General features: G+C 48.7%; 1 protein-coding gene and 1 long non-coding RNA gene across 9 annotated transcripts in view; one reads left to right on the top strand and one right to left on the bottom strand.

The window, feature by feature from the left end:
* The window catches only part of LOC123962818 (globoside alpha-1,3-N-acetylgalactosaminyltransferase 1-like), a 13,111-nt gene that overhangs the window by 1,805 nt on the left and 1,015 nt on the right, over nucleotides 1-10,291 (top strand). The window contains exons 4-11 of one of the 8 annotated variants that reach the window (XM_046039224.1): nucleotides 2,228-2,260; nucleotides 2,403-2,444; nucleotides 4,814-4,873; nucleotides 8,778-8,810; nucleotides 8,893-9,027; nucleotides 9,103-9,235; nucleotides 9,319-9,559; nucleotides 9,996-10,215. In XM_046039224.1, coding sequence (XP_045895180.1) covers nucleotides 2,228-2,260; nucleotides 2,403-2,444; nucleotides 4,814-4,873; nucleotides 8,778-8,810; nucleotides 8,893-9,027; nucleotides 9,103-9,235; nucleotides 9,319-9,559; nucleotides 9,996-10,215 — 897 coding nt within the window. Of the gene's footprint in view, nucleotides 1-2,227; nucleotides 2,261-2,402; nucleotides 2,445-4,813; nucleotides 4,874-8,777; nucleotides 8,811-8,889; nucleotides 9,028-9,102; nucleotides 9,236-9,318; nucleotides 9,560-9,995; nucleotides 10,216-10,291 lie in introns of all 8 variants that reach the window. The other 7 variants (XM_046039205.1, XM_046039216.1, XM_046039233.1 and 4 more) reach the window with 7 other exon arrangements.
* LOC123962853 lies at nucleotides 2,757-4,402 on the bottom strand. The gene is made up of 2 exons (XR_006823074.1): nucleotides 3,979-4,402; nucleotides 2,757-3,748 (listed from the first exon to the last, which is right to left on the bottom strand). It is a non-coding gene; the product is annotated as an uncharacterized LOC123962853 (long non-coding RNA).

Consider the following 10,291-nt stretch of genomic DNA (forward strand, 5'->3'; position numbering starts at 1 on the left):
GTCTCTCTTTACTCACTGTCCGTCTGTCTTTGCTCACTGTCTGTCTGTCTGTCTTTGCTCACTGTCCGTCTGTCTTTGCTCACTGTCCGTCTCTCTTTGCTCACTGTCCGTCTCTCTTTACTCACTGTCCGTCTGTCTTTGCTCACTGTCTGTCTCTCTTTACTCACTGTCCGTCTCTCTTTACTCACTGTCCGTCTGTCTTTGCTCACTGTCCGTCTCTCTTTACTCACTGTCCGTCTCTCTTTACTCACTGTCCGTCTCTCTTTGCTCACTGTCCGTCTCTCTTTACTCACTGTCCGTCGTCTCTCTTTACTCACTGTCCGTCTGTCTCTCTTTACTCACTGTCCGTCTGTCTCTCTTTACTCACTGTCCGTCTGTCTTTACTCACTGTCTGTCTGTCTCTCTTTACTCACTGTCCGTCTGTCTCTACTCACTGTCCGTCTGTCTCTCTTTACTCACTGTCCGTCTGTCTCTCTTTACTCACTGTCCGTCTCTCTTTACTCACTGTCGTCGTCTGTCTTTGCTCACTGTCCGTCTGTCTTTGCTCACTGTCCGTCTCTCTTTACTCACTGTCCGTCTCTCTTTACTCACTGTCCGTCTGTCTTTGCTCACTGTCCGTCTCTCTTTACTCACTGTCCGTCTCTCTTTACTCACTGTCCGTCTGTCTCTCTTTACTCACTGTCCGTCTCTCTTTACTCACTGTCCGTCTCTCTTTACTCACTGTCCGTCTGTCTTTACTCACTGTCCGTCTCTCTTTACTCACTGTCCGTCTGTCTTTACTCACTGTCCGTCTGTCTTTGCTCACTGTCTGTCTGTCTCTCTTTACTCACTGTCCGTCTGTCTCTGCTCACTGTCCGTCTGTCTCTCTTTGCTCACTGTCCGTCTGTCTCTCTTTGCTCACTGTCTGTCTGTCTTTGCTCACTGTCCGTCTGTCTTTACTCACTGTCCGTCTGTCTTTGCTCACTGTCTGTCTCCCGGGGTGTACTGCGTACTGCAGCGAGCGGGCCGGGGGGGGGACAGATCAGGTATGTGGGTGTGAAGCAGGCGTCTCAGGTGTGAAGAAGCACCTGTGCTGGTTTGTCCCGGATGCTTGAGGTCACTGGGGACAGGTATCGCATCAGGTATCCAGCTTCTAAACGCCTCCAGTCAAACCCGTACGTCATTCGATACTTTCTGTAACCGGATCGCGAAAAACAGATTATTTGTTTGCATCTTTTTCCTGTAGCCAAACACGCAAACTGCGACGGCGAGGAGAGGACGCGTCTCTGGCTCGGCTGGCTGCACCACAGGTGGATAAACGGGACAGCTAGGGTTAAAGTAAAAAAGACCCGTCCCTTCAGTTTTTGATCGAAGGTTAACTAAATAATTTTCCTTTGTTTACTTTCAGCAAACGTATCCAAAAATGTACCTAAATTTGTTTCCCACAACTTATTTGGTCACTGAAGTATTTCACTCCTCATTCAAGTCCAGAAACCGTCCCCGCTGCAGTCTTTCCCGACGACCTGTGAGGACGGCCTGATCAGGGTCACAATGTCTTTATCCAGCCGTTATCTGGAAAAAGAGAAACGTCACCGGCAACAAAATACAGGTGGCGTTTCACACAACGTATCGAATGAAGTACTCCGTCGGTATCGGTGTCTCTTTAAGGGTACTGGTTTTGGACGATACCCGGGTCGGGTCTTTCCTGGGTCGGTTACAGAGTCTGTGGTGCAGGTGTGGTTTCATGTTAGCTGGGAAGGTCAGGTGATCGCTGTACTCGGACTCGACTGTCCGGACGCTTTTCTTCCTGTAGTGGCGGCAGAGTCGTCTTTGAGCTGGTTTTGGGCCAGCCGGAGCGCGATCCATAAACGCGGCGCCGACAGTTTTCAGGTAGAACTGTCTTCATGTTGTCCAGGTGTCTCCCTGTGGACAGACGTGTGCTGTCCAGGTAACCTCTACTATGGAAGGGGGACAGGTTTTACCTGATCACACCCGCGGGGTGTCGATACGCAGCGTGCCAGTCTTCTTCGTCTTTGTTTTCTTCTTTGTCTTCTTTGTCTTCGTCGTCTTTTTCATCGTCGTCTTCTTCTTCTTTGTCTTGTGAATCACGTGTGAATCACCGCTGGTCAGACAGGAAGTGTGAGGTCAGGCCCGCCCCCCGGCAGCAGCAGCGCGCGTTGCTGTGAGGTCAGCTCTGATCAGCTGGTACTGGTCATTAATGATTGGTTGTTTGTGTTTGGATCCACAGGATGCTGTACAGCTACATCTGGCGGCACTACAGGTAACTCACTGAACCCGCCGTCACAAACTCTTTATGAGCTCCTGGATTTTAACCAGACTGTCGTCATGGAGATGAAAATGGTTGCTGATTAATGGACCGATGGCTGCAGCCGCAGTGCTCACAGTGTGTTTGTGCGTTGCAGAGACGGGATCTTCGGGCAGGAAGTGAGGCCAGCTGACGGCAGGTAAGTAACGCCATGTGTTTGCCCTGGGTGTGGACTGATAGGCTTATCTGGCCTGAGATGTATTGTGTACTGTGTTATTGTGGCAGCTGGTTCTCAAACCTGTTCAGCCTGAAAGCCCACGCTAACAAAACACCAGCTTCATTTGTTTTGTGATTGCAACTACACACCCTGCTTCACACTGAGGTATTTTTACTGCAGATAGTACACTGACTGATCCCAGTAATACACAGCAGCAGTACACGTAGACCAGAGAAGGTTCAGCGTCTTTGTCCTGCACAGAATCCGGATGTTGAAAGAAATTTAATCCTCAGGTGTAAAAAAACAAACACACCTTTAATAGAAATAAAGGTTTCAGACACAAAAGGTAACGACAGGAAGGACAGGGTTCAGGTCCTGGTCTGTAGGTGGTGTTCGTCACCACATGTGTGTTCAGAGGGTGGAGGAGGATTACCGAGGGCTGAGGAGGCCTGTCCAGCTCTGGTCTGAGACCTCAGATCAGGGCTGGCCCCGGTCTGGGACGAGCGGTGCTGGTTTATCAGCTGATAAACAGATACCCGCCAACAGCAGATTCAGGAGCTGTGTGCGAGTGACGTTAAAGACAACAACCCGCTGTGACTTTGTCATTCTGTGAACTACAGATCCCGCATGGAGCTTTTCAGAATAAGAGCGTTTCGCCCGTCTTATTTTGCTGACTTGTTCAGTTGTCCTTGATTTCTGTGCTTCCGCCACGGTTAAGTAGCTACGCAGTTCTGTCTTTTCTCTGTTTAACTGTGTTTATTGTTGATACACCATCTGCAGTCTGCACAGGCCGTTTTATTTTGAAAATCGACCAGAATCTCTCTGCCGTTCTGTGTCCGACTTCCTGCCCGGTTCCTCTGCAGAAACAGAGCGGCAGTGAATATTGGACTTCAGCTGAACTTAATTTTTAAACAACGCAAATCGAATCGTAACATCTGGCAGAAATTAAATTTTTGCCCCCCAAATCGTTCGGCCCTACGACCGACCGATCACAGCCTGGATGGGGCGGGACATTTTAAATAAGTCTGAGGTACTACAGCAAACTTTACAATATTCAGATTCCTTCTGTACAGAGAGCGCCGTCAGCACGAGTACTACACACAGACTACATGTAGTACGCACACATTACACAGGAGGGACATCGTGAGCGTTGGAACAGTGGCGGGTAGAAACCTCCCCGGGCCGCCGTCTGCCAGCAGCTGGAGCGCGCGGAGACGCAGCAGGTGAGGTCACAGAGAGGCTGTGATGAGGGGATGAAGCTGCACGGTTGGAGGCCAAGGGAGCATCTAAGGAATAAAAACAGCCCACAGAATAAGGAACTTAGTTATTGGACTAGTGGTGAAAAGAGTCGACTATAAAGACTTTAGTACTGAATAGATTAACTTTGCATTAATATATAATATAACCTGCTGCCTCAGGGTGTCAGCTGAGACGGGTCAAAGCATGTCTGAGAGAAGCAGCAGCTGCGACCCTGGTGGCGGCTGAGGGGAACTACAACAACACAGACGCTCCACACCTTTATTTTATATGGGTCCTCCTCAGGCTCGGGTCCCCTACCGCAGGAAGTCTCAGGGTTCGGTAGCCGTTCCTAGGACTGCACTCAGATGTTGGACCGGGACCCTGCTGGACTCTCCCAGTCTGCACTTCTTCTCTCCTCCTCTGTCTTGGTACTTTTGGAGTTCCTCGTTCCTCCTTCCTGGTGTCTGGGGTTCGCTCCTTCTATCACTGCTTTGTTCTTCTGCTGGTTGTGTGGTCGCTGAGCCGTCTCCAGTCAGTCAGCGAAGGCTCCTGCTCCTCCTCGGGTTTCTTCTTCCCGGTATCTTCCTGGACTGTGGTCTTGCCCCTCTCTATCCCGGGCCTCCCTCGCCCCGCTGTGTGTTCAGGGAGCTGGATCCGGGCTGAAAGCCTCCCTGCGCGGTGAGCAGCTGTCTTGGTCTATGTGGGCTCAGCTGGTATCTGAAGGAGCTCACGGGGACACATACACATCAGAGAGTATCATCCGAGTGAGCTGCAGTGTCTCAGCTCATGCAGCTTTATATGGTGTCTTTCAGTGTTCCCTAGGGGACACTCAATCTGGATCTATAGAAAGACACCCATGTCCAAGGTACATGTGATGAACCCCTTAAAGTCCTGACTCCTCTGGACATATATGTTAAAGCATCACACACATTTACCTTCCACTGACCCCGTACCCGAGAGGCTGGAGGCCCCTAGTGAGATCAGTTACATGGCAGCGTTTTAAAGATGTTCTCATGAAATTCCCGTTACGCCCCTAAAAGGCGTGTGTGTGTGTGTGTGTGTGTGTGTGTGTGTGTGTGTGTGTGTGTGTGTGTGTGTGTGTGTGTTCCCAGCAGCTCTCGTGTGGACTTCACCATTGTGAATCACTGGTTCCACCTGGTGGCTTCTGACTAGTGAGTACCTTTTACACTTTATCAGTCGTTGTGTTGGTCCTACCCAGCATGCTCTCTGCTCCAGGTGTGTACATCATCGTTATGATCTGCAGTGTTTAATCGGTTCTACGTGAACGCTGATGAACCTGGATCACTTCTCCTGGTTCTCGGGGTCACTCGTGGTTTTTGCGTGACGAACGCTTGAGCTAACTCGTCGTGTGAAGGTCGCTGTCTCACACACAGAACAGAGGAGCATGTTGATGCCTGATGCTAACATGTTACTTCCTATCGTTCTGTGCTAATGCTAACCCTTGTGGCTAGAACAACCGGAAGCCGGTGGACACTGAGCAGTAAATGCACACGGTGGTGGTTTACACAAAGTCCTGCTAACCGTTAGCTCAGTGGTAAATGTTAACAGAGCTAACGGGGCTAATGGAGCTAACAGAGCTAATGGAGGTAGCAGAGTTAATGGAGCTAGAAGGGCTAACGGAGCTAGCAGAGCTAACAGAGTTAACAGGGCTAACATAGATAACAGAGGTAGCAGGGCTAATGTGGCTAACAGTTAACAGCGCTAAGAGCTAACAGGGCTAACAGGGGTAGCAGAGCTAATAGAGGTAGCAGAGCTAACAGCCCCTCCCTTGTCATCATGGCTGTGTGCTGAGTGTCATTGTCCTGGTGGAAGATGAACCTTCGCCCCAGTCTGAGGTCCAGACCGCTCTGGATCAGGTTTTCATCAAGGATCTTTCCCTCGACCCTGACTGGTTTCCCAGTTCCCGATGCCGCCGCCTCAATGCTTCACTGCAGGGATGGGGTTGGCCAGGTGCTCGGCGGTCCCAAACTTCTTCCATTGACAGACGATGGTGGCCCCTGCGCTCAGTGGGACCTTCAGTGTGGTCCAGTCATGTCTCGGAGGTCTTGGTTTGTGCTCCAACATATAACACAGGAGTCATTTGTTGTCATCAGCAGCTCACGTGTGCGTTCGATCAGCTGCTGTCTTGTTAAAATGTGGAACAACTTCAGCTGACTAGAATATCCAACAGCTCACGCACATTAGGATCAGATCTGTCGTCCTGGTCCACTGTGAGGACCCTCTTATTTGGCTGTGAGTATCCTGGTGGTCCGGCCGGCAGCCTGGTGGACTCTGCCCCCCCTCCTGCAGTATCTATGGCCACGTGTGACTCCTGGCGTTTAAACTTCAGGATGTGTTGAGGTACTAACTGATCTGTTACGTGACCCTGACCACGGCTCAGGAAACAAAAAAATGGCGGCTTGAGTGAATTTACAGCTTCTGCTTCCGTATAGCTCGAGTCCCCCTGATTTCCGGGTCAGTGCTGTGCTCTGTATGTGCGGAGTTTCGTCCCGGCTCTCCCCTACTGTGTACACGCGCCTTTTCAGTTTTTACTTTTAATAAGTTTGCAGAGATTTCAGACAAACTTCTTTCACATTGTCAGTTTATGCATTTTGGAGAAAGGCTGGAACGTAACAAACTCTCCATTCAGGAGAAGGTTCGAGAGCCAACAGCTTTAAGACTCAGTCTGTTCTCAGTTTAGTTCACACAGGAACGGTCTCTACAGGCCGCATGTCGAAGTGTCCTTGGGCAAGATACTGAATCCCGAATTGCCCCTGGCGGCTGAACCGGCAGTGTAGTTTCTGTTTGAGCTCTTAGGCTCAGTGTATGAATGTGTTTGACTGGTGCGTAAAAAGCGCTTTGAGTGGTCGAAAAGACTAGAAAGGCGCTATACGGAGCATTTAGCAGCACTAACATTACTAACATTATGAACAGTGCTAACAGTGCTAGCAGTACTAAAAATATGAACAGTGCTAACATTGCTAACAGTGCTAGCAGTACTAAAAATATGAACAGTGCTAGCAGTACTAACAGTGCTAGCAGTGAACAGTGCTAACAGTGCTAGTACTAACAGTATGAACAGTGCTAAGAGTGCTAGCAGTACTAAAAATATGAACAGTGCTAACAGTACTAACATTATGAACAGTGCTAACATTGCTAGCAGTACTAACAGTATGAACATTGCTAACATTGCTAGCAGTACTAACAGTATGAACAGTGCTAACATTGCTAACAGTGCTAGCAGTACTAAAAATATGAACAGTGCTAGCAGTACTAACATTATGAACAGTGCTAACAGTGCTAACAGTACTAACAGTGCTAACAGTACTAACAGTATGAACAGTACTAACAGTATGAACAGTGCTAACATTGCTAACAGTATGAACAGTGCTAACATTGCTAGCAGTACTAACAGTATGAACATTGCTAACATTGCTAGCAGTACTAACAGTATGAACAGTGCTAGCAGTACTAACAGTATGAACAGTACTAACAGTATGAACAGTGCTAACATTGCTAGCAGTACTAACAGTATGAACATTGCTAACATTGCTAGCAGTACTAACAGTATGAACAGTGCTAACATTGCTAACAGTGCTAGCAGTACTAACAGTATGAACAGTGCTAACAGTGCTAACAGTGCTAGCAGTACTAACAGTATGAACAGTGCTAACATTGCTAACAGTACTAACAGTATGAACAGTGCTAACATTGCTAACAGTATGAACAGTGCTAACAGTGCTAACAGTGCTAACAGTACTAACAGTATGAACAGTGCTAACATTGCTAGCAGTACTAACAGTATGAACATTGCTAACATTGCTAGCAGTACTAACAGTATGAACAGTGCTAACAGTATGAACAGTGCTAACAGTACTAACAGTATGAACAGTGCTAACAGTGCTAGCAGTACTAACAGTATGAACAGTGCTAACAGTGCTAACAGTGCTAACAGTACTAACAGTACTAACATTGCTAACATTGCTAACAGTACTAACAGTATGAACAGTGCTAGCAGTATGAACAGTGCTAACATTTCTAACAGTACTAACAGTATGAACAGTACTAACAGTATGAACAGTGCTAACATTGCTATTGCTAACAGTACTAACAGTATGAACAGTGCTAGCAGTATGAACAGTGCTAACAGTGCTAACAGTACTAACAGTATGAACAGTGCTAACAGTGCTAGCAGTACTAACAGTATGAACAGTGCTAACATTGCTAACATTGCTAACAGTACTAACAGTATGAACAGTGCTAACAGTGCTAACAGTACTAACAGTATGAACAGTGCTAACAGTGCTAGCAGTACTAACAGTATGAACAGTGCTAACAGTGCTAACAGTATGAACAGTGCTAGCAGTGCTAACAGTGCTAACAGTATGAACAGTGCTAGCAGTGCTAACAGTGCTAACAGTATGAACAGTGCTAACAGTGCTAGCAGTACTAACAGTATGAACAGTGCTAACATTGCTAACATTGCTAACAGTACTAACAGTGCTAACATTGCTAACATTGCTAACAGTGCTAACATTGCTAACAGTACTAACAGTGCTAACATTGCTAACATTGCTAACAGTACTAACAGTATGAACAGTGCTAACAGTGCTAGCAGTATGAACAGTGCTAACAGTGCTAGCAGTACTAACAGTATGAACAGTGCTAACAGTGCTAGCAGTACTAACAGTATGAACAGTGCTAACAGTGCTAGCAGTATGAACAGTGCTAACAGTGCTAGCAGTACTAACAGTATGAACAGTGCTAACAGTACTAGCAGTACTAACAGTATGAACAGTGCTAACAGTGCTAGCAGTATGAACAGTGCTAACAGTGCTAGCAGTACTAACAGTATGAACAGTGCTAACAGTACTAGCAGTACTAACAGTATGAACAGTGCTAACAGTACTAGCAGTATGAACAGTGCTAACAGTGCTAGCAGTACTAACAGTATGAACAGTGCTAGCAGTATGAACAGTGCTAACAGTGCTAGCAGTACTAACAGTATGAACAGTGCTAGCAGTGCAAGCAGCAGTTGTGGTTGTGTTCTGATGAGGAACTGTTTGTGTGTTTCAGTCTTGAGTACCAGCAGCCCAGCATCGTGCAGGGGTGAGTATCATTCTCTGCTGCTGTTTCTCGTCGCCGGTGTAGTGTGTTTGTTAATGATGTCACTTTGTGTCTGTGGCAGTAGTCGTACCGACGTGGTGACGGTGACGCCCTGGTTGGCTCCCATCGTCTGGGAGGGAACCTACAACCCAGAGCTTCTTGACAGCATCTACAGACCGCAGAACATCAGCATCGCGGCCACCGTGTTCGCTGTCGGAAAGTAAGTATCCCACGCCGTCCTGAATGCAGCATTTTACTTTTGACCCGGAGGTGACCCCTGTAACCCTCTGGACAGGTACACCAAGTTCCTGAGAGACTTCCTGGAGACCGCAGAGCAGCACTTCTTCGTTGGTTTCAAGGTGCACGTTTACGTGTTCACCGACCGGCCTAAGGAGGTGCACCAAGTCAAAATGGCCTCCGGCAGACAGGTACAGTGACGATCCTGAGCAGCTCCGCCTTTTGGGGTGGTGGGTTGTTTTCTGAGATGAACTCTGCCTGCCGTGTTTTAAAGCTTTTTAAAAGAGCAGCGGTTGACTCCGCCTCCTCGCCCCTGCAGCTGACGGTGGTGCCGGTGCCCGGCTCCAACCGCTGGCAGGAGATCTCTGCTCGAAGGATGGAGCTGATCCAGACGCTGATAGAGGAGAAGCTCCAGAACCACATGGACTACATCTTCTGTCTGGACGTCGACTCCAAGTTCCACGGCCGCTGGGGGACCGAGTCACTGGGCGCGCTGGTCGCCGTGATACATCCAGGTCAGGAAACCCCAAACGTGTGTCCCCGCCCCCAAAAACCCTCAGCGTGTTGCTGCCAGCTTCTGTTAGCGTCCCGCTGTGGCTCCCAGAGGCGTTTAAAATCATAGTCTGAATGTAGAGTTCTGCTGAGCGTATGCTCGGCGCTGGAGACGCTGACTCAGCGGCCAAAACCTGGTCCGGATGTCTGCGGTGCAGCTAAAAGGTTCCAGGGCTCTTTAACTACCTACTTATTCTTAAGAACAGTAAGTTGGTGATTAAATAAAGAATGTTGATTTAAAAACGTTTCATAAAGGCCCGGGTGACGTGATGATGATGTTCCAAGGCGGAGGGATACTCGCCCGCAGCTGAGCGGCGTCCTGACTAAATGTTCCTGTTTATTCTGAAGTGGTCAGAATGTTTGTCCAGGTGAAGGCTGATCTCACCTTTATGTCTGCAGGTTACTACAGGGACGACCGCAGCAAGTTCCCCTACGAGCGCCGGCCCGAGTCCACGGCCTACGTGGCTCCTAGGAAGGGGGACTTCTACTACTGTGGGGGGGCGTTTGGAGGCCTCCTGCAGGAAGTACACCGTCTCGCCAACACCTGTCGCACCAACTTTGAGGCTGACGCCAAGAAAGGCATCGAGGCTGCCTGGCAGGAGGAGAGTCACCTGAACAGGTAGGCGTGGGGAGGAGAGTCACCTGAACAGGTAGGCATGGGGGGGGGGAGTCACCTGAACAGGTAGGCGTGGGGG

The sequence above is a fragment of the Micropterus dolomieu genome, linkage group LG02, assembly GCF_021292245.1.
Source record: "Micropterus dolomieu isolate WLL.071019.BEF.003 ecotype Adirondacks linkage group LG02, ASM2129224v1, whole genome shotgun sequence".
Taxonomy (NCBI): Eukaryota; Metazoa; Chordata; class Actinopteri; order Centrarchiformes; family Centrarchidae; genus Micropterus; species Micropterus dolomieu.